The sequence below is a fragment of the Lissotriton vulgaris genome, chromosome 7 (genome assembly GCF_964263255.1).
Source record: "Lissotriton vulgaris chromosome 7, aLisVul1.2, whole genome shotgun sequence".
Taxonomy (NCBI): domain Eukaryota; kingdom Metazoa; phylum Chordata; class Amphibia; order Caudata; family Salamandridae; genus Lissotriton; species Lissotriton vulgaris.
In genome coordinates, this window is record NC_141695.1 from 1,417,643,516 (window position 1) to 1,417,667,703 (window position 24,188).

At 50.5% G+C, this 24,188-nt stretch overlaps 1 protein-coding gene across 6 annotated transcripts in view; it reads right to left on the bottom strand.

The window, feature by feature from the left end:
- LOC147705753 (eukaryotic translation initiation factor 3 subunit C-like) overlaps window positions 1–24,188 on the bottom strand; it is a 638,241-nt gene that overhangs the window by 499,829 nt on the left and 114,224 nt on the right. For all 6 annotated transcript variants that reach the window (XM_086932195.1, XM_086932193.1, XM_086932197.1 and 3 more), the window contains one exon: window positions 4,379–4,473. In XM_086932195.1, coding sequence (XP_086788321.1) covers window positions 4,379–4,473 — 95 coding nt within the window. The remainder of the gene's footprint in view (window positions 1–4,378; window positions 4,474–24,188) is intronic.

The window sequence follows — 24,188 nt, forward strand, 5'->3', positions numbered from 1 at the left end:
AGAAATACAGATATTCTTTTCACATATCTCTCATATTAGCCAATCATACCTCTTCCCTCACTTTTTTCAAATCAAAATCCTTCCCCCCTCTGCCCTGTCTGCCTTGTATCCATAGCAACCACCTCCTGGAAGACCTCTCATGTTTGCAAATTCACACAACAATGTTTCAATTGAACTCTGAACTCTCAGTGCACCTGCGTATCCAGTGCAATCTTTCATTAAATGTTTCTTACTTGACCATTCAAATTACATCTTTCAAAGAACACATCCATGCACCCTAACTTTCTGTTTTCAGAAATGGAAATGCACCAATCACTGCTAATGAATCATTAGCATTGTAAATCCACAGTTTTTTTTCTTTAGAAACTCCTACTGTTTCAACTGCCCTTTCATTACCACACTTCATCTGACTGCAGAACAACCTTCAGCCACCATGTTTAACGTCTGGATTGTTGGACATAGTTACATCCACTGGGCTCAAAGGTATGCTGAGAGCAGAAATTTACCTAACCTCAATTTACAAGATGTGGAAATTAAGTGGTTGGGCCAAAGAGGATTAAAATGTCACCAATTGATACCATTGGTGAAAACCTTTATGCATTTGCCAAAACCTGACCTGTTAATAGTGCACTGTGGAGGTAATGATTTGGGCACTTTGACAGGGGTAGGTCTGGAAATGCTTTTAAAGGACACCTTTGAGCAATTAATGGCACTTTTTCCTCAAACTGCCTTGGTATATTCCAATATATGCCAAAGACAGAAATGGAGGTGGTCCAACCAATTTTGTCCACAAATTGAGAAAGCGAGGAAGCATGTAAACAAATCTGTGTCAGCTTTCATGAGAGACCATGGAATGGGCTCTCTGTACAACAATAACTTGCGTTACTACATGCAAGATATCTACAGAGGAGATGGAGTTCACTTCTCAGATGAGGGCAACAGAATTTTCATTCTGAATTTAAGACTGTGCATTGGTACCTACTTATAAGTACCTAAATGTACCATAAACCCAAAAGCTCTTCTCAGAGCTACCCTTCATCTGATCACACACTTTTATTATTTTTTTTCTAACTTTTTTCTGTAATTTTCAACAAACTACGCTTAAAGAGCGCTATCCGGTACGCGAACTGGAAGCTAACCGCGCAAAATTTCAAAAAAAAGTTTTTTCTTCGCAAATATAGTCCTCCTCAGCCACCCTCAGAAAACGTAGGGGGGCAAAATACTTGTACCATGCCCCCTTCTACCCATTCAGAACATTATTTACCCTCCATTTTATACCTTGATTCGACCGTAACACAAAATGGTGGACTCCCGTTACGCTCCAAGTACGCGGACCGGACCGCTATCCGGGAAGCGGTCCAAAAAAAAGGCGGGAAAGTAATTTACAGAAAAACGACTAGAGACACTCTCACCAAATATAAATTAGCTCATACTACATAACAATCCCTTTCATTCTCACAAATTTGATTGAAATTTCATTTAGCCATTTAGCCTTTAGACCTCTCCAAATACCGTGAGGTAAATTACTTCACAAAACACATCTGAACTGTTGGAATTGACAACCAATGAAAATGTTACTTTCATTTTCTACTTTTATTACCTGACATTTGATTGGTTATATACTTGAATATATATAAAGGAAGAGAAGAAAACACAGCCATTTTGACTACTACTTCTTGTTGTACAACACCTTTTAATAGCTTCCAAAAACTTCAACTTCTTTGTGAAGGTAAGATATAATTTTTAAAAACGAAATATATTGTGCACTATAACTTAATATAATAGAATTTTTCTGCTACGTATACACTATCCCTCTGTAGTAGTAATGTATTTAGATAGACTTCTCTGTTATAGTTATGAATGGAGTTAGGCTTGTCTTGGTTAAATCACATACACTTTTTTATAGTCCTATTTCCACTCTGATACTATACACTGCCAAAAGATAAATTCACTGATAAAAAATGACTATCTAAAATTAATCCCAACAGTGCCCTATCTCTACTAATATATATTTTCTTATTCAAAATTTCAGGCAAAATGGAAGGCGAACAACAAATTTCATTTTCGATTGAACTGAAGGAGAGCAGCCAAGACAAACTTGATGACTTTATGGATGACAGTAGAGACCACGAACTTCTACAATGTGTTGAAGCAGTAGACAACTTGCTTGAAAATGAAAAACAATTACACCCTATAATAAATTATGACATTTCTGACAATGAAATGTTAGAAAATTTAATAAAGTATGAAAAACAATGAAAATAACAAAAATAACTTTAAAAATAAAGACAACAAAAAAAAAAAAGAAAAAAAACCAAACAATTAACATACAGTCTTTGAAAAGTGTATCATTCTATTATCCTTATAGTACGCTGCCCAGAACGCTTTCCGGTTCGCGTACTAGACGCTCATCGCGAAAAAAAAAAATATATATATTTTTTTGGACCCTGCTGGGCCCTTTTAAAAACACCACATAAAACCTAGGGGGTCAGGGAGGATCTACTATGCCCCCTTATGGAAATTTCCCTCTTTGTTTTGGCCTCCTCTTGTCTCTCGATCCTACCGAGAGAGAAGATGGCGGCTGCACCGGACTGTTTAGAATGTTGACAAACACCGAAGAGCCAATCAGCTTTCCGTGCGCAAAGTTCCGATAAGCGAAAAGTACGCGAACCGGATCGCTGCCCGGACCGCTGTTACAGATATATATCTTGATTTAAACGTTAATTTCTCAAAATCCACTGGAGCACATATATTGAGACCTAGCAAAGGCACATCGGCCTAACAGTCCCTACAATTTTGCCAAGTTTCGTGCAAATCCATTCAGCCGTTCGGGCTAAAAGTGAGTCCAACCGCCCTATGGAAATTAACATGGGAAAAACGCGTTTTGGGACCCCCCTTTTTTCTCGGGCCCCCCTTGATGAAACCCCCCCAAATTTTCAAGGGCTGCTCAGAAACAAAATGTGCCATTTTCCTGAAAATTTCAGCCAATTCCGTCCACAAACGCCAAAGTTATTAGACATAGAATTTTCAGAAATCCCATAGGGAAAAAATCCTAACTATATATACCTACTGGCGACCGCCAGTAGGTAATATATATATATATATATATATATATATATATATATATATATATATATATATATATATATATATATATATATATATATATATATATATATATATATATATGGCACATATAAGGAATATGCCTCTTACCAGTATGCATCTGTTCTTGGCATGTAGGGCTGCTAACATTCATATCTGTGCATAGATCGCCGCCTAGTGTTGGGTCCGGATGATTGCACATTGTTGTCCTGAATATTTATAGTGTTCACCTAATTTACACAAACACGGCCAAGACCGCGCAAGGAAGCGGTTTAATGACTCGAAGTCAGCCTGTCAATGGGAGAAGCGAAATTAATTGCACTGAGGAAAAAAAATTGTGTAATTACAGAATTGTGAGGAATGTGTTGCTTGAAAAACTGATGCATTAAAAGTCAGTTTGCACTTGTCAACATTTCAGATAGACTCTTTCCAAGGGATTTCTTTTTTTTTTTTTTTTAGACGTGTGTGTGTGTGTCCGAGCATTGTACATTCGCTGTCTCTTTAAATAGTATTTTAACTCCATGGTAATGAGGCTACTGTTCTGAGTGATGTTTTACAACTACTACACTCCTTCTCCAGTCTCCATTATTGATAGGCAGAATATGTCATGGAAGCTTGTAATGTGGAGATAATAGCAAATATACAGCACATTTAAAAAACAAGCAAAAAACTTGTGCCGCATTTTTCTCCGGTGCCCGTCCCACGTCGCCCACTCCTTTATTAACAACAAAGCTTTGTAAAGTAAAGGGTCTTTTTAAAGACCTGTGAAGTACTCGGGTGCAGCCGCAGTAAGACATAAGGCAGACCACAACAGCTCCTCTCCCCCCACGTGAGCCAGGCAGGGGGCCTGGTGTTGCTCTGTCCCTTGGGCCATTCACACCGCAGCTCCCCATGTGCAGAAGCAGTGTTTTACCCCGACACCACCGCGCCAGGCCATCACAGGTAGGCCAATGATTGTAATGCTTAGGCTCGGTCAAATGGCCAAGTGGCGCAAAAACTATGAAAATCAGTGGCACTCGGTTTTAACCGGGTCAGTGAATTTTCATCCGATTGGGTACAGTCTCACGGGCGAGTAGTGTGCTTCTCAATTCCGATTGATTGACTAATGCACAGTTCTTTGTAAAGTTCACGGTGAACCATGGCCCAAGAAAGCACACTCTACATCATAGAGAGATTATGGCATGCATCACTGCCAATGAATCTACTTAATAAAAACGTACCTCACAGATACCATCAGGAATCGCAAACAGCTGTGCTTTACCAAATGTCTTACCTCCACCTTCTTCTTCTTTGTTTCAGCTGCAGTGGGGCCAGACTTTTTCAAGAAGTTTGTGGCGCTTATGCCTGCATCATCATCTGAGGAAGAAGCTGGCCAAAACAAAACAGAAAGAGAAATTAGGTTTTGCAGCATGAATGCTTTTCTGGGTTCACATGCTGTGCATCTATTCCACCATCTACTGTTTATGTCTGGAATTATGTTTCTTCTCTTTACTCTTCCACCCCACACTCCCCCCACCACCCTCTGGCATCGCCGCCCACCAATTGGTAGCACATCCATCCCATGTGCGACGTCAGAACTGCACCTCAGAAGTTCCTGTGAATGCTCACCATCTTGAGATTCTTTTTTCCGCTACTGGGTCTGGAAGTATGATGGAGGAGTCCCGATTAACAGTAAAGTTTTCCAACCAAAAACACACTAAAGATCACTGAAAAGACACAAAAAGTTGAAGGAAAGAGAAGCAGAGCCTTCTCAACCCTGAAGGGAGAGCCACCAATGAATACCTCGTGGCCGGGGATCGCAGAGGCATGAAGAATACAGAGTTTAAGAAATAATTACTCCTCAAAAGATCCTCAGATTGAGGGAAACATGGCAGCAGATTCCATAATCGCAGCAACATCTAGGAAAAGACAGCCAGAGGATTGACTTTGTGGGCAGTAACATGTAAAGCAGAAAGAAAAGGGAGAATTTCAAACTTGAACGCAGAGGGCTGGGGTGGGCGGGGTCCGCTAATTGCAGGATTTCTCTAAGATTGGAAGTCAATAAACAAAGACAATTGAACACTAAATATCAAAACACAATTACAGCATAGAAGTCATTAAGTAACCGCCTACCAATTCCACAAAGTGAAAATCATTCCGGGAACAAGAACTCATACAACTGCAGCAGGAAGTCAAAGAGCTGAAAAGAAAACGAGTCATAGAAACAGTACTGCAATTAAAGACCAGAGACAGCATCTACTTTGTGTCCTTCCTTGTACCAAAACAGGACCCAACAGTAAGACATACACTAGATGTTGGATACTTGAACAAACTTTATGAATGCAACAATTCAAGATGACAACACTACAAGAGATGATCCCACTCCTAAGGAAGGTAGACCACATTGCCACCATGGACCAAATGGATGCCTATCTATACATACCAAACAACCAAAGACATAGGTGGAACATTGGATTTGTCTTAGACAATGTACACTACCAGTTCAGGGTGCTACCCCTTAGGCATAAAATAAGCACCAAGGGCGTTCACAAAATGCATATGTTAGAAATGAGGGTCTCTAGTTGGCAATGGTTTGCACCATTGTCCAAATAGGGACCCATTCTTCTAGTCCGATTAAGGGGAGTAAACTCCTAAAAGAACCCCTGCTCACCCCCTTGGTAGCTTGGCACAAGCAGACAGGCTCATCTCAGAGGCAGAGTGTAAAGGATTTGTGTACACGTACAGTAATAGTGAAAACACTACAAATGGACACCACACCAGTTTAGAACAAGCATTGACATACCCAATAGGTCTCACCTTTGGGACCTTATAAGTATTTAGGAGTAGTTTCTTTTCTGTAACTCCAGTTCTGTAGTAGGGGTATCTCTGTTATAGTCATAATCTAGTGAATAGTCCCCGCCCATGTGCGTGGACCCCCGGAGCAATCAAAAATAATCTCTTAAAGTGTCAAAAAAATGAAGAACTGCCCAGACACTTTAGAGAGAATTTAAAGACATAATGCAGCCTATAACAGGCTACACTGTCGAGTACTTCAGCTAGAAATTCCACCAAAAATCCACAAACAGCAAAGCCTGTCCAGATTTCCCTTGCCTTCAGCAAAAACCCCTCTGGATGATAGAGAGGAAGACATGGACAGACAAGCCCCATAGGCTGCCATTATGTGGCTCAGAATAGGATACTGTGCCTTTAAGAGAACTTTCCAGAACTTCACAGTATCCCAGAATGCCCTACAGGTCCCTCTTACTTTCAGTTCTTTTTGAAGGCGTAACACGCCAGACCTGTAGCATTCCTTACATAAATATCTGTCTCCACCGAGGAGGAGGGTGGGCGCTTATGACTATAACAGAGATACCCCTACTACAGAACTGGAGTTACAGAAAAGAAACTACTCCTTCTGTAGTAGGGGATCTCTGTGTATAGTCATAATCTAGTGAATAGAATGGCAAGCCCATCCCCACACCAAAGCGGCGGTGGAGAAAAGAAACAAACACCACTATTGTGCGAACAAATTCCGCAGCGAAGCCTGTCCAACCGGAGCATCCGCCCTGGCATCAGTGTCCAGACAGTAATGCTTAGCAAAGGTATGAACCGACTTCCAAGTGGCGGCCTTGCAAATTTCTGCAATCGGCACATTACGGAGCAAGGCTGTCGTGGCAGCTTTGCCCCTGGTGGAATGAGCCTTAGGCTTACCTCCTAAGGTCTTATTAGCTTTCTGGTAACATAGTTGTACGCAGGGCACAATCCACCTAGAGATGGATTGCTTAGAGGTCGCAAGACCCGTCCTGACGATCCATAATTGATAAACAATTGGTCTGACCTACGAATACCTTTGGTCTTATCCAGATAAAATTTCAACACCCTCCTAACATCCAGGGAATGTAAAGACCTTTCCGCTGGAGATGAAGGATTCTGAAAAAACGTAGGCAAAGTTATAGTTTGGTTGACAAGAGAGTCAGAAATAACCTTGGGAAGAAATTTAGGGTGAGTACGCATAACAACCTTAGCAGCATGAAATACAGTATAAGGTTCATTACAACAAAACGCCTGAATTACACTCACCCTGCGGGCCGATGTAATGGCCACGAGGAACGCCGCCTTCCAGGACAGGTGCTGCAACAAAGCCTCATGAATGGGTTCAAAAGGCTCCTTCATCAAACTGGACAGCACCACATTCAATTCCCATGAAGGCGAAGGAAGCCTGACAGGAGGGAACACTTTCTTCAAGCCTTCCAAAAAGTCTGATCACAGGGATCTGGAAGAAGGAAGTCTGTGAAGGGCTTTTCCTGTAGGCAGTCAATGCAGCGAGATGAACCTTAATGGAATGAACATTAAGGCCAGACCGCGCCAAATGCAGAAGGTAAGGAAGGATGACATCTTCCTTACACGTCGTTGGGTCAAAGTTCCTGGACACACACCAGATACAAAACCTCTTCCACTTGTAAGCGTAGGACGTCCGAGTGGAAGGTCTCTTAGACTCCTTCAGTATGTCCATGCAATCTTCGGGCAGATTTAAATGGCCATATTGCACTCTCTCAGGAGCCATGCCGCCAAACTCAAGGACGAGAGGTTGGGGTGCAACATCTGCCCCCCGAACTTCGTGAGAAGGTCCAGCCTGCACGGCAACCGTATGTGTGGAAGGAGGGACCGGTGTAGAAGGTCCGTGAACCACCACTGTCTGGGCCGTTCCGGGGCAATCAGGATCATCCGTGCCCTGGACCGGGACAGCTTGTTGAGCACCGCTGGAATCAGGGGAATGGGCGGAAAAGCATAAACAAAGCTGTTCGACCAGTTGATCCAGAGTGCATTCCCCAGCGTCCCTTGCTGGTAGTACCTGGAGGCGAAGTCTCGGCATTTGCTGTTTTCGGCGGTGGCGAACAGATCTACGTCTGGAGTCCCCCACCTTTCGAAGACCCATTCGTGGTTTTTCCTGAATCAGTCTGCTCAGTGCGTCCGCCTGAACATTCTGCACACCTGGCAGATGGGTAGCCGTTATCGTCAATCCTCTGGCCAGAAGCCAGCGCCAGATCGTCTGCGCCTCCCGAGACAGGGTACGCGATCTCAACCCCCCCTGCTTGTTGAGGTAATACATCATGGTCGTATTGTCCGTCTGTACAAGCAGAGAGTTGGTCCGGAAGGACGGATGAAAGGCCTTCAGTGCCAATTGAACAGCTCGGAGTTCCAGGAAATTGATGCGGTACGTGGACTCCGTCTGAGACCACGTTCCTTGAATCTGTAAGTCTCCCGAATGCGCTCCCCAGCCTTGGAGAGAAGCATCCGTCACGATAGTCTGAGTAGGAATGTCCTTGTGGAAGGGAACCCCTCTGAGGAGATTCTCCGCTGAACACCACCACTTCAGATACTGAAGAGCATGCAGAGACAGTCGTATTCGGTCGTCCCAAGATCCTCTCCTCTGGTCCCATTGGTCCTCCAAGCACTCCTGCAGAGGTCTCCTGTGTAGTCGTGCATGAGGAGTGAGGAAGATACAAGAGGCCATCGACCCGAGTAGAGAAGACACCGTCCTCACTGTTGTAGATGGAGTGGTCATAAGAGCCTGAGCCTTCCGAAGGATCGATCGCCGTCGCTCCTCCGAAGGAGACACGCTTGCTGACAGCGTATTGATGGTGGCTCCCAAGTATTGAATGCACTGGACCGGGATCGGAACAAACTTGGACATGTTGATGTGCAACCCCAACTTGTTCAAGAGAACGCACGTCTTCTGGAAGTCTGCTTGAGCTTCCGAGAAGGAGAAGGCCTTGATCAACCAATCGTCCAGGTACGGGTAGACAAACACCTTGTTCTTCCTGAAGTGTGCCGCTACCACTGCCATGCACTTCGAGAATGTCCTGGGCGCAGATTTCAGCCCGAAAGGCAGCACTGTGTATTGGTAATGGTTGGTGCCGACTTGAAAATCGCAGAAACTTCCTGTGTTTGTACGCGATGGGCACGTGGAAGTACGCATCCTGTAGGTCTATGGCACAAAGCCAGTCCCCCTGTTGCAACTGTGGATAAATCTGATGCAACGACAGCATGCAAAACTTTTCTCTGCGAATCCATTTGTTTGCCTGCCCCAAGTCCAGAATGGGCCTGAACTCGTTCTTGTCCTTCTTGCGAACCAGAAAGAACCAGGAGTACAGACCTTTTCCTCTTTGAGACAGAGGTACGTCTATCGCCCTGTTCCTTAACAGGATATCGGCCTCCGCCTGGAGCTGGCGCAGTTGATACTGCGAGCTGACCGGAGGGATCGCTGGAGGAGGGCTGATGAACCGAAGACTGTATCCATTGCAAACAATATTCAGCACCCACTTGTCCTGAGTAATTTTTCTCCACCCTGCCAGAAAAAATTTAACACTCGCTCCCCCCCCCCCCCCCCCCCCACCGGAGCGTGTAACGGATGACGGGGAAGTAACCGCTCAGGGTCGAGACCCAGCCGGACCCTTGTTCGCGGTAGAGGACTGTTGTCCACCTCTACCCTTCTGACGTTTCTGGAAGGGTCTCCGGAACTGCTGCTGTTGTTGCTGCTGCTGTCCCGAAGACTGCCCCGTCCTCTTCCCTGTGCGCCGTAGTGCCTCTGGAAAGGCCTGACTGATTTCTTCTCTTTGGGCTTCTCCAAGCCCACAGCCGTCAGGGTCTCTGCCTTCATGCGGGCCATCTCATCTGCGCGTTTACCGAAAAGGGTCTCTCCGGAAAAGGGCAGATAGGCCACCCGCTGCTGGGCCTCCGGCTTGAGTGACGTGAGCCGTAGCCAGGCATGCCGGCCCTGGTTGATTCCATGGCAGTAACCATGTGCGGCCAACAGGGAGGTGTCCGCCGCTGCACTGATCACCTGGTTTTAAACCAGCATCCCTTCCTTGAGGATCTCCTGGAAGTCCTCCCTCTTGTCTCTCGGAAGCAGTTCCACGAACTGTTGTAGGGAGTGCCACAGCGCCCGGTCGTAACGGCCTAGCAGAGCTGTATCGCTGGCAGCTTTCATGGCTGCGGAAGCGGTCCCACACGCTTTCCTTCCTGCTGAGTCGATCCACCGACTCTCCTTATCTGGCGGCACAGTGAATGACGGGGAGGTAGAATGTAATTTCCTGGCCGCCGTCACAATCACCGAATCCGGTACCGGATCCATCCTCAGGAATGCAGGGTCCGAATCCGGGGCCCTGTACTTCTTCCGAAGCCGGGACGGAGCAGCCTTCACCACCGCTGGCGTGAGGAACAGCTCCTCCGCAGGTTCCTTCAATCCAGGCACCAGAGGCAGAAGAGGGCGAGACAAGTGCTTTTTGTGAAGCGTCTCGAATATCACGGACGTCGTAGGTGTTGGAGCCGTCACCGTGATACCAAACTTCGCAGCCCCCCTCAGGAGAACCTCCTGGAACGTGGCAATGTCGTCCACTGGAGAGATCCTGGTCTCTGGAGAGTCCGATAAGGTCGGCGAGTAGGAAGTATGGGTCCTGTAAGAGTCCGCGCGTGACCTGGACCACCTCCTCCTATGGCGGCGCCTTGATCTGGTGGAGGATCTATGGCGACTCCTTGATCTTCCTCTCCGTCCGGAGCGTAAACGGGACCTCCTCGGCCGAGGACGATCAACCGGGAACACCGGAACGGGTGATTTGGGTTTAGACGGAGTCTTTGGTCTAGGCGTACCCTTCGGAGGCGTCGGAAGCTTAGGCAACGAGGTCGACCTCGGAGGAACCGGAGGTGGCTCCCTTAGGCAACCCAGATCCAGGTTGCGGTGGAGGCAACGGAGGCGGCGTAGGAGTCCTTGGACGGGGACCCCTCGGTAATTGAGGAGGGGGGGGAAGGGGGGAGTCATCTTCCCCGAAGGGGTATACACCTCGGAATACACCGAGCGCGGCGAACCCCCTTCTTTTCCAGCCTGGGACGTAGGCGAACCTCCCACGGTGTCAGGTCTACCTCCGCCTCTTTTCGGCGTCGAAGAACGGCGACCATACGGCGAGCGTCGGCCCCTGGACGTAGAGCGTCTCTTCCTCGGCGTCGAACGCCTTTGGCGCCTCGACGGCGACCTCATGCGCCTCGACGGCGACCTCATGCGCCTCGACGGCGACCTCATGCGCCTCGACGGCGACCTCATGCGCCTCGACGGCGGCCTCATGCGCCTCGACGGCGACCTCAAGCGCCTCGACGGCGACCTGGGCTTAGACGGCGACCTTGACGGCGAGGAACTCACCGACGACGCCCGCCTCCTCTTCACCGACGGCGAACGGCGGTATCACCTCGACGGCGAACGGCGGTATCGCCTCGACGGCGAGCGCCGACGATGACACAGACACCGGAGACTCCGAATGTCTGGTAACATCCCTCAACGCCGAGCCTCAACGACGTTTCGTCTCAGACGATGGGGAACAGACCGCAGTCATTCCTCTCAACGCCGTAGTGGGCGCAATGGACCCCGGCGGAGAATGGTGACGTTTGCTGGTCTTCCTGCCCCTGGGGAGCCCCCCAGGGGCCTCAGCATGGGCAGAAGAAGCCACTCCAGACCCACCTTGAGCCTTCAGTCTTCTTTCCTTGAGACCCTGAAGTCTGATCTTCTTCCTTTCCCTCAGGGTCCTTCCAGAGAAGCTTTGGCAGATAACACACTCCTCTGGAACATGAGAAGCTGGAAGGCAAAGCATACACACCTAATGGTGGTTCGACCTGGCCTTTTTCCTGGAGCACTCCGGGCATTTGTCGAATAAGGCAGGCATCTTCGACAAAAACAGAGTGAGAAAACCAAGAAGAAAGGCCCCACAGCACAATAAAGTACTAAAACATCGAAAATCAGTGAAAAAACACCAAATAAGTCCAAAAAAGGGAAAGCTCAATGCTCCAGGGTCCTGCTAGCAGGAGCCGGAAAAAAGAACTGAAAGTAAGAGGGACCTGCAGGGCATTCTGGGATACTGTGAAGTTCTGGAAAGTTCTCTTAAAGGCACAGTATCCTATTCTGAGCCACATAATGGCAGCCTATGGGGCTTGTCTGTCCATGTCTTCCTCTCTATCATCCAGAGGGGTTTTTGCCGAAGGCAAAGGAAATCTGGACAGGCTTTGCTGTTTGTGGATTTGTGGTGGAATTTCTAGATGAAGTACTGGACAGTGTAGCCTGTTATAGGCTGCATTATATGTCTTTAAATTCTCTCTTCAGTGTCTGGGCAGTTCTGCATTTTTTCGACACTTTAAGAGATTATTTTTGATTGGTCCGGAGTCCACGCACATGGGCGGGACTATTCACTAGATTATGACTATACACAGAGATCCCCTGTGAGAAGGTGGCCTGATATGCAGTTCTCACTATTCTAGTGATCACTATGTATCAGTCCAACAACCCTTATTGATGATTGGTTGTAAGTCAACCTTATAGACCAGCTATCCTAGTAGCGTGGATACAAGCAGTCTTCGGGCTAAACTCTAGAGGGCGTGTTAAGCCAGCTGTTATACCATCACATATACCCCTTGTACAACAAGTGAAAGGACACCACACAAGTGTTATGAAAATAAACAGTGTATTTATTTAGATCACAACAGCCCTGTACTCTTTAGGAGGACAGGGTGCTAAGCACACAACAAAACTCTTACGAAAATACTTCAAGTTGCACAATTTACACAAATGCCAGAGGGGCACGAAAAACCATATACTATGAAAGTGGAATGCGAAATTACTAGCAGGTAAGTACTATACTAATAGGCTTTGGAATCGCCAGGACTACGTTACTGAACCTTCAGATTACTAGTAGGAGGCCTAGGGGACTCGGGTGCAGAGTGTGCACTCTCACGCGGGATGCGGGACAAAGTCTATGGTAGCTAGATTTCACAAAGTTAAGGATATCGGACGAATCCGACTAGTTAGGCTGAAAACGAAAAAGGATCTGGACCCTTGGATAGTGAGGCTATGCTGGGGCACCGAAATGCCGAAGTTACCTAGCCCAGGGGCTGCAGCTGCATAGTTCTGAAAAGACGTCGGGTTCCTCGTTGCAGTCTATGGAGCCTGAAGAAAGAAGTTGCTGGCAGGCGACCAGTGTTGAAGTTCGAAGTGATCCAAGCCTGGATCGAAAATGGATGACACCTGAAAGCAGAGGGGACCAAGTTCTTAATCACTAGCCAGTGATTGTGTGGGCACCAGGATGGCACCGGGCGAAGTCACCTCGACCAGGTGAGTGGGCGACGCTGGGCTCTGCAGTCTCACGGACCAGGAGGCGTTGTCGGCGACCAGGATGGAGGTGCGAGCTGTCCCACGATGGTTGATGCTGTCGACGTCGCTGGACCCAGGATTGGGGCAACAAGTCTTGGCAAATTCAAGCCCACGCGGTGGACATAAAATGGCGTCTGGAGTGGACCAGGAAGGTCCGGGGTGATCCTCTTTTGGAAGGGAGCAAGGGCCAGTCTGGAGCAACCAGACCAGCAGTGGTGATGTCGTCGGTCGTCGTCGGGAAGGCCACAAGCCAGCGGGCTAGTAGCCAGACAACGCGGTAAGCAGCCATAAAGCAGAAGGGCCCCACGCAGATCTCGTGGATGCTGGGGGGCTGGACTTCGGTGCAGGAGCTGCTCAGGGTCGGGGCTTCTCGGACCCCAAAGCACTCACCAGAGGATCCCTCGGCGGTCGTGCTGGATAGAAGTCGTGCAGTTCTGATGATGGCAGGTCCCTCGAGGTCTCGTCGCACCTACGGTTCTCAGCTTAGCTGTAGAGGTAGGTAGAGGTCAGAGGTGCCAGGGAAGCCGGGTCTCATCGAGCTGGGCAGTCGGATTCCGGAGGAAGGACATACAGCAAACCGCAGAGTTCGTAGATGGTGCCTGCGGATGCAGGGTGATTACTCCTTAGCCACAAGGGAGAAATCTTGAGAAGAAGTCGAGAGTTCCTTTCGTAGAAAGTAGTTTCTTGATTCAAAGATGATCTCATTTGGAAGGGTCCCCGCTCCTGCCTTTATCCTAAAGAAAGGGGTGGGTACGCGACTAGGTCCTGCCCTAGGGGTGGGACCAGGAAGGGGAGTGGTTACACCCCTCTCCCATGCCGGACTTTCCCCAGGCCAGGGGCTGGTGTACCCCTGGAACTGGTTCTAGCCGGCAGATGCGTAGTGAGCACCGGGGTGCCACTTGCAGTCGCCTTCCTGAAAAGCCCTGCCTACCCAGGATACACAAAACCCTGTCTGGGATGGTGCTAGCGCCGCCCCTGACAGGAAACCCTTTGTCCAAGCTCCCCTCGCTGGAAGGACTCCCATCTGCAGGGGGTCAGACTCGTGTCTGCGGTGGCAGCATCCATTTTGTGATGCTGAGGCTGGAGTTTACTTTAACCGGGGTTCACAGTTACATACATGTCGGGTCCCTCTAGAAGGGTGGAATGCTAACCCCGTCGCCAGAATTGGCGAGGGGTTAGTATTCCAATTCGTATGACACCTTACTCGACATGTTTCGATAAAGCGATACCAAAGATAGCATTTAACCGCGAGGATTATAATGCACTTAAGAGTATATGGTATGCGTTATCATGGAACAGCTATTAGGACTTGGTTCCGCAAGCTGCAACCGGGCTCAGCTCATGCCAGAGCACCATCTCACACGATTCCAAGCACTCTGCCTTCAGGATTGTCAAGGCCTGCCATAGGAGTGACTGATAGAAATCTGTGTGTCCATTTTAGGGTTAGATATAGGTATACTATATCTAAAGCAAAGGGTGATTACACCACCTTGCCCCAGCTGTCGTGCAGCCAGTTGTGTCAGATTTAGATGGCCAGCCAGGGGTGGCATAATACATGCTGCAGCCCCTGGTAGGCCCTGGGTACACCTATGCCCTGAGTTACAGGGTCTGATAAGGTGGCCCAGTACCAATTGGTAAATGCACCTAGGGTACACGTTGTAATTTAGTGAGAGAACAGCTAGGCTGTGGGTCTGATTGGCAGACCCACAGCCAGAGAATGTCGTAAACCAGTGAAACAAAAGCAAAAAATCTGGGTGATCATAGGATTGCAGACCCTACTCTCCTACATCCCCTACTACAGAAGCAATGCTACACATTAGGAGTATAGCCAATGTATCACAAAAACCAAAATAATTATTTGAAAACGGTCTGATAATTATCAATTACCTTCCGGAGTGTCCTGGATGGTCTTAGTTCCATCATCTGTCCAGCGCCAGTCTGACTGTGCCCTGGGGTAAGTCTAGTTTGTGCACAGAGGTAGCTATTTAAGGCTGTCACAGTTTCAGCTAATCACAGAGTGACTCCAAGTTGCAGATTGCCCGAGGCTCAGCCAATGAGAGAAAAATTAAGGTGGGCCTACTGAGGTCACTGAGTTGAGATACCCTCCTTTGAATAGAACTAGACAGCAGGGAATCAGAAGAACCAGAGATGAAGCTATGTCTAGCCACCTTGTTTCTGGCAGCAGAGGGGTAAAAGGATGCCTCTTGCACCTGGAGTGGAAAGGATGCAAGTGAGAGGGGCCTTGGGTCATATGTCATGAACTGCAAACCGGAACAACTTACAAGACTCAGAGGGACGCTAGTGTCCCACACCAAAGCTGGAATTCCAGACATGTAGCGAAAAGATAAACAAGAATGTTTCAGCCAAAAATTACGCAAATTCTCCAGGACTTGAAACGTGAGAATCCACAGCTATGAGACTGCATGAATATCAACTCAACCATTTTGTCTGGTCACCAAAGGCTGGTCTGATGCAGGGACACAGCCAATGAATGAAACATGAAGCGTCTGACACTCCCCATTAGAAAGCCTTCCATTTAGGCACTTTTGGAATAAGTGAGTAACTCACTAAAGTGCACTATTAGTAAGTCACTTGAAGGGCACGGTTTCACTAAGGTGGACTGTTAATAAAAGGGGGAGGGGAGCCATGTGTGCTGCAGCCGTGGCCTGCGGGGTTGGCAGTCGTCATGGCAGAGTGGGAGGCTCCTCTGGGGCATCTCCTGCCCCGGGGCACCAATCCCAGCTTCTCTACCCATCAGACTAAAGGTACATTTCAAACTCGAAGTGTACTCTCGCCGTCATGCTTTCATAAGAAAAATGTTACCATTCCTGAAGAGGAGCCGCCTGCCAGACTGCAGATCCGGGAGAAAGTGGAGGAGCAAACTAAACAACTGAGACGCTGTATTAATATCACAAGACAAGTCGTGGCGTTGAAGTGCGCGCTGGGATCCTGCAGGTCCCATTGGAAGGGGCAGCACGAGCCAAGCAGAGTCCTCCAACTTTGCTGCTGAAGGATTTTGGATCAAAAGACAGCATTAAATGGATTCTAAACAATATGAATGGCACATGCACAGGGCATGCTAGTGAGGGGCACTTGCGGCCCCGGTACAACCTGAAAGAAGGTGCCAGCACCAAGAAAAACTGCACACATCCCATGCCAGTTAAATGAACATTGGAAAGCGCCTTACATAAGGGAGCTCCACCCCCCCTGCTGCTGCAAGGTGCCAGCAACTAAAGAAGTGAGCTCCTCCCACAATAATTACATTAATATTAAAAGACAAGTCATGGAAAGAAGGGGGGGTTCTTATGTGTGGGGCTGCAGCCGTCTGAGAGGAATCTGAGTGCTGGGAGGAATCTAAACACAGCGCAGACCTATTAATGTTGGGCAGCAGTGTGGGGAGAGAGTGCAGCAGCCCCTGCTGCTTCTGAGCCACAGAACATCGTCAGCACAGAGGGAAAGCGAAGCAGAAGAAGAAATTATTAACTGAGGAGTTGTAAACCGGTACAGGGTTGGAGTGGCCTATGGGGCAATAAGGCAGTGTCAGGCGGACTGGTCTGACAGGTCAGTGTGTCAGCCGGCTTTTTGCAGTTGGTGGGCATGTTTTAGGACCAAATAGACTTCTTAACTTTTGATTTCCTTGTTATTACTACAAGCATTGGCAGCAGCAAACATGTGCATGCAGACTCCCATACCTTGCAAAATACCCAGACAGTGTGTCTTTCTGAGTCCCCATTTGACCTGATTTTTTAGCTAACTCCTTCACTAATGAGGGTCATTTTTATTTGGATGCATGCGTCTATTTCGTGTCCCAGCACGACCCTGGTCTGGCAGATGAGGGTTGTCGCTCGGGTGAGATGGAATTTACAGTAGTGACGGGATACAGCCCAACACAGACTGAATAGCAATGCCAAAATGCAAGTCACCAGGGCGAGGAGCAACTCCGGGTCTCTGCCGCGCAGGGCAAGAAGGAATTGTCAGCACAGAAAAGGGAGTGAAAAAAATACATCTTTTACAGTCCCATGCAGTGGCGTAATGAAAGTTGAAGGGCACCCCTGGAAGGTACACAGAGGTGGCCACCCCTCGGGATTTAATCCGGATCTATCAGGCCTGAGTATTTATTTAAAGCGATTTTATATAGCAGGAACTTTACCCGAAGGTGTCAAAGCGCTTTACAAAAGGACCAGTTACATTACATAAGGACTTCGGAGTGCATGAGTCTGAGAAAGTGCCATCTTTCTTGCATGGTATGCCCCCACTTTTTGCTGAATGGCTGATGTACTTTGACTGAGTGTGCCCTGGGTTCCTGCCAACCAGGTATCCAGGGCCTGTGTTCCTTCCCTAAAACTGTGTTGAAACCTAAACCCAATTGGCATCTCTGGCCACAGGTCAGCCCCTGATAAATGGTACCCTAGGTACCCAGGGCACTGCGACCAGAGAAGACCCCTTAGGGCTGCAGCACTTATTGTGCCACCCTTAGGGGCCCTGTACCTTGACACCCAAACACTGCCAGACCTGATGACATTGCGCGTTCTCTTCGGTGGCGAATAGATCTAACCAAGGCTCTCCCCACTGCAGAAAGACCTTGCGCCACGTCCGAGTTCAGACGCCATTCGTGATCCATCATGCACCGACGGCTGAGTTAGTCTGCCCTGGCATTCAGAGAGCCTGCCAGGTGTTGAGCCATCAGAGTCACACCCTGATGTTCCAGCCATTGCCAGAGGCGCAGAGCCTCCGGGCAAAGGGTCCACGACCCCACCCCGCCTTGTTTGTTGCAGTACCACATGGCGGTGGTATTGTTTGTGAACACCTGCACTACACTCCCTCGGACTGACGGGAGGAATGCCTTCAGTGCCAGACGAATCGCCTGCAGCTCCAAAAGGTTGATATGGAGCCGGGACTCCGCCGGAGACCAGAGGCCTCTGATCTCCGCCTCTCCCATGTGGCCTCCCCAGCCCTGGAGGGACGCGTCCGTCACAACTACGTGCTCCGGTTGGGGAAGGGAGAGGGATCTGCCGTTGACCCAATCGCGGTCCGTGAGCCACCACTGCAGCTGTCTCGCAGTGCCCTCCGAGATCAGGACATGGTTGGACAGGTTGACCTGATGCTGGGGCGACTGAAACTTCAGGTCCCACTGCAGAGCCCGCATCCGCCACCTGGCGTGATGCACCAGAAGGATGCAGGAGGCCATCAGCCCCAGAAGCCGCAGCGTCAACCTGAGCGAAACCCGGGATAAAGGCCGGAAGATTGGAATCAGAGCCTGTATATCCCGAACCCGCTGTTCGGGCGGATAAACCCGAAACTGCGCCGAGTCGAGAACCGCTCCGATGAAAAGGAGCTTCTGAGAGGGACACAGGTGTGACTTCGGCACATTGATGGAGAACCCCAGCTGGTGCAGGAGATCCGCCGTAGTCTGGAGGTGGCTGACGACTGTCTGGGGCAAGCCCGCCTTCAACAACCAGTCGTCGAGATAGGGGAAGACTGAGACCCCCAACCTGCTCAGATGAGCTGCGACCGCCGCCATCACCTTCGTGAACACCCGTGGGGCGCTGGTAAGGCCTAAGGGGAGCACGGTAAACTGAAAGTGCTCGTGGCCTACCGTGAACCGCAGGTAACGCCGATGGGCCGGCAGGACTGGGATGTGGAAATACGCGTCCTGCAAGTCCAACGCTACCATCCAGTCTCCTGGGTCTAGGGCAGCTAAGACCTGAGCCAGAGTCAGCATTTTGAACTTCTCCTACCGGAGGAAGCCGTTGACGTTCCTCAGATCCAAGATAGGGCGTAGGCCCTCTTTGCCCTTCTTGGGTACTAGAAAGTAGTGGGAGTAGCAACCACGTCCTACTTCTGGCCCAGGAACGCGCTCGATGGCCCCCTTGGCCAAGAGGGCCGAAACTTCCTCCTGCAGGAGCCCCAAGTGATCCCCCGACACGCGGTGGTGTTGCGGTGGCATGGCTTGAGGAGTCGTCTCGAAGGGGAGGTGTGAGAAGTTGGCCTGATATGCAGTGCTCACTATTCTAGTGATCACTATGTATCAGTCCAATCAACCCTTATTGATGATTGGTTGCAAGTCAACCGATAGACCAGCTATCCTAGTAGCATGGACAAGAGCAGTCTTCGGGCTAAACTCTAGAGGGCGTGTTATGCCAGCTGTTATACCATCACATATACCCCTTGAACACCAAGTGAAAGGACACCACACAAGTGTTATGAAAATAAACAGTGTATTTATTTAGATCACAACAGCCCTGTACTCTTTATGAGGACGGGGTACTAAGCACACAACAAAACTCTTACGAAAATACTTTAAGTTGCACAATTTACACAAATGCCCGAGGGGCACGGAAAACCATATACTATGGAAGTGGAATGCGAAATTACTAGCAGGTAAGTACTGGACTAATAGGCTTTGGAATCGCTAGGACTACGTTACTGAACCTTCAGATTACTAGTAGGAGGCCTAGGGGACTCGGGTGCAGAGTGTGCACTCTCACGCGGGATGCGGGACAAAGTCTATGGAGGCTAGTAAAAGCAAAGTTAGTGTTCTCGGGCGAACCCGATAAGGTAGGTTGAAAACAAAGGTGGATCTGGACCCTTGGATAGTGAGGCTATGCTGGGGCACCGAAATGCCAAAGTTACCTAGCCCAGGGGCTGCGGCTGCATAGGTCTGAAAAGACGTCGGGAATCCTAGTCGACGAACCAGGAGCCTGAAAGAAGGAGTTGCTGGCAGGCGACCAGTGAAGATTGTTCGGTGGATCCAAGCCTGGATCGAAGATAGAAGACACCTGTAAGCAGAGGGGACCAAGTCCTGAATCACTAGCAAGTGATCAGATGGGCACCAGGATGGCACCGGATGGAGTCACCTCGACCAGGTGAGTGGGCGACGCTGGGCTCTGCAGTCTCACGGACCAGGAGGCATCGTCGGCGACCAGGATGGAGGTGCGAGCTGTCCCACGATGGTTGATGCTGTCGACGTCGCTGGACCCAGGACTGGGGCAACAAGTCTTGGCAAATTCAAGCCCACGCGGTGGACCTAAAATGGCGTCTGGAGTGGACCAGGAGGGTCCGGGGTGCTCCTCTTTTGGAAGGGAGCAAGGGCCAGTCTGGAGCAACCAGACCAGCAGTGGTGATGTCGTCTGTCGTCGTCGGGAAGGCCACAAGCCAGCGGGCTAGTAGCCAGACAACGCGGTGAGAAGCCACAAAGCAGAAGGGCCCCACGCAGATCTCGTGGATGCTGGGGGGCTGGACTTCGGTGCTGGAGCTGCTCAGGGTCGGGGCTTCTCGGACCCCAAAGCACTCACCAGAGGATCCCTCGGCGGTCGTGCTGGATAGAAGTCGTGCAGTTCTGATGATGGCCGGTCCCTCGAGGTCTCGTCGCACCTACGGTTCTCAGCTTAGCTGTAGAGGTAGGTAGAGGTCAGAGGTGCCAGGGAAGCCGGGTCTCGTCGAGCTGGTCAGTCGGATTCCGGAGGAAGGACGTGCAGCAAACCGCAGAGTTCTTAGATGGAGCCTGCGGGTGCAGGGTGACTACTCCTTAGTCACAAGGGAGAATCTTGAGAAGAAGTCGAGAGTTCCTTTCGTAGAAAGTAGTTTCTTGATTCAAAGATGATCTAATTTGGAAGGGTCCCCGCTCCTGCCTTTATCCTAAAGAAAGGGGTGGGTACGCGACTAGGTCCTGCCCTAGGGGTGGGACCAGGAAGGGGGGTGGTTACACCCCTCTCCCATGCCGGACTTTCCCCAGCTCAGGGGCTGGTGTGCCCCTGGAACTGGTTCTAGCCGGCAGATGCGTAGTGAGCACCGGGGTGCCACTTGCAGTCACCTTCCTGTAAAGCCCTGCCTACCCAGGATACACAAAACCCTGTCTGGGATGGTGCTAGCACCGCCCCTGACAGGAAACCCTTTGTCCAAGCTCACCTCGCTGGAAGGACTCCCAGCTGCAGGGGGTCAGACTTGTGTCTGTGGTGGCAGCATCCATTTTGTGATGCTGAGGCTTGAGTTAACTTTAACCGGGGTTCACAGTTACATACATGTCGTGTCCCTCTAGAAGGGTGGAATGCTAACCCCGCCGCCACAATTGGTTAGTATTCCAATTCGTATGACACCTTACTCGACATGTTTTGATAAAGCAATACCAAAGGTAGCATTTAACCGCGAGGATTATAATGCACTTAAGAGTATATGGTATGCCTTATCATGGAACAGCTATTAGGACTTGGTTCCGCAAGCTGCAAACGGGCTCAGCTCATGCCAGAGCACCATCTCACACGATTCCAAGCACTCTGCCTTCAGAATTGTCAAGGCCTGCCATAGGAGTGACTGATAGGAATCTGTGTGTCCATTTTTAGGGTTAGATATAGGCATACTATATCTATAGCAAAGGGTGATTACACCACCTTACCCCAGCTGTCGTGCAGCCAGTTGTGTCAGATTTAGATTGCCAGCCAGGGGTGGCATAATACATGCTGCAGCCCCTGGTAGGCCCTGGGTACACCTATGCCCTGAGTTACAGGGTCCGACAAGGTGGCCCAGTACCAATTGGTAAATGCACCTAAGGTACACGCTGTAATTTAGTGAGAGAACAGCTAGGCTGTGGGTCTGATTAGCAGGCCCACAGCCAGAGAAAGTCGTAAACCAGTGAAACAAAAGCAAAAAATCTGGGTGATCATAGGATTGCAGACCCTACTCTCCTACAGGAGGGAGTAGCCCCTCCGGACGATCTGCAGCACCCACCTGTCCAAAGTGACAGTGCGCCAGTGAGAGTGGTGAGAGTGGTGATGGCAAACCCTGCCTCCCACTGGCGTCACATGGGCCGAAAAGCACGGACGACGAGGGTTTAGAGGCGGATGCTGCGGGGGAAGGTGTGGACTGACCTCGCCGGTTTCCCCGACCGCCTCCACGGCGGTTTCCACGGCCGCCGTCGCCGCCGCGCTGGATGACAGCCTGCGGCGAGTGGCTGGCGGCACGTGTGGGGACGCCCCTTCCTTGGTCACGAAAGGAGCGAAAGGCACCCGTTTGCTGGCGCGGGGCCGAGAGGCCCAAGGACTTGGCCGTAGCCCTGGAGTCCTTAAAGCGCTCAAGCGCGTGGTCTGCCTTGTCGCCAAAAAGGCGACGGCCATCGAATGGCATGTCCATCAGAGTGTTCTGGACATCTGCCGAAAAATTGGCGGATCTTAGCCAGGCGTGGCGTCTCACCGCCACCGTCGTAGCCATCGCTCTGCCTAGCGAGTCGGTGGTATCCAGCCCACACCTGATCGAATACTTGGCTGCATCTCGGCCCTCCACAAGGGCTTGGCAGAGTTTGGCCCGTACCTCCAACGGACACTCTGGCAGCACCTCCACCACCGTCTCTCACAGAGAGTGTGTGTAGCGGCCCAAGTGGCATGCGGTGTTGGAACACCGCAGTCCCAAACTAAGGGAGGAGAATATCTTTTTACCATAATTCTCATACCTCTTGGATTCCCGGTCCGGCGGAGCCGTCGGGAATGCAGTCTGGGAATTAGAGGCCTGGATGACCAGACTCCCGGGGTGGGGTGGGAGGACAGGAAACATGGGTCGCCCGGAGCCGGGCGGTGGCTTCTGGCCACGTTCCTATCTACGGGCGAACCCGTAGCGGGCCTGGACCAAGTGCCCCAAACTGCGGTTTAAGGACCTCTGTGAGGAGGTTAGTCCTCACGGCCGCGACGGGGAGCTCAAGGCCCAAGGCCTTGGCAGCCCTCGTCAACACCACACCATAGGTAGCCCCCTCCTCCGAAGCCACGGTAGGAGAAGAGACAAAACCAGTGTCTGGAGAGGTGTCCAGGCCACTGGCCTCCCCAAGGTCTCCTGCCCAGTCCTCATGAGACTGACACTCCTTGGTCAGAGGGTCCTCAGACCCCTCCCAATCCTCCTCTTCACCCATCTCCTGAGACTCAGGGTTGTAATTGAATGGGTTAGGTTCGTAGAAGTGGAAATCTCCAAACGGCGTCAGGTGCGGCGCCTCTCCGACGTCGGAACCGAAGCAAAGGAGGCATCGGGGGCGGCGCCGCCCTAGGACTGCGCCGGAGGTGACACTTGACGGACCGACACCGCGGGGGTCGTAAGGTCCACCAGTGACGATCCAGAGCCCGAGAAAGGGCCAGCGGCGTCCCGCGGCACCGGGCCCGAAGGAGACGGCGGCGCCAGAGCCGCCGTTCCTTGCGGCGCCGGGTCCGAAGGCACCGGCGGTGTCCGGATCGTGGGGCCCTGCGGCGCCGGGCCCGAAGGCGCCGGCGGCGTCAGGCCGAGGCACCCGACTGCGTCGGGGTCGAAGCCCCCAACCCGCTAGGGCCCCTAGACGGGTCCGCTGGGCCCGAAGACACCCACGACTCCGAAGTAGCCGCGTGGGCGGTGTCAACCGAACCCCCGGCCGGGTAAGGGTGATGGGGGTAAGGGTGATGGGGGTGGGTGTGTGAGGGTCTGTGAGGGTGAGGGTGTGTGAGGGTCTGTGAGGGTGTGTGAGGGTGTGTGAGGGTCTGTGAGGGTGTGTGAGGGTGTGTGAGGGTGTGTGATGGTCTGTGAGGGTCCGAAGTAAATGGTGGGAGGGCAGACATAAGACAGAGAGAAGAGACTGCGTGGTGACTGCGTTGGTCCGTTTCAGAATCAGGAGGTGTAGAGCGAGGGATCAACGTGTCTAGAGGCAAAGCATAGCGGATGTAGCATTGCAGCTAGCAAGTCAAGTGTTTTCAAGCTGAGGGTCCTAGAGAGATGTCAACACAGCAACAGCATTTGAGGAGCAAGGCTACAGTAAACAAGCACCATAGGCTTTCACTTTCGGCCAGAAATAAGCTCTCGGCAATGCTGGGGGGGGGGGGTTTGAAGTCTGATGCTAAGGCACAGACAAATGGTGGTGTGCTATGTGCATGCGGGGACGGCAGCGTTTGAAGTCTGATGCCGAGGTACAGAC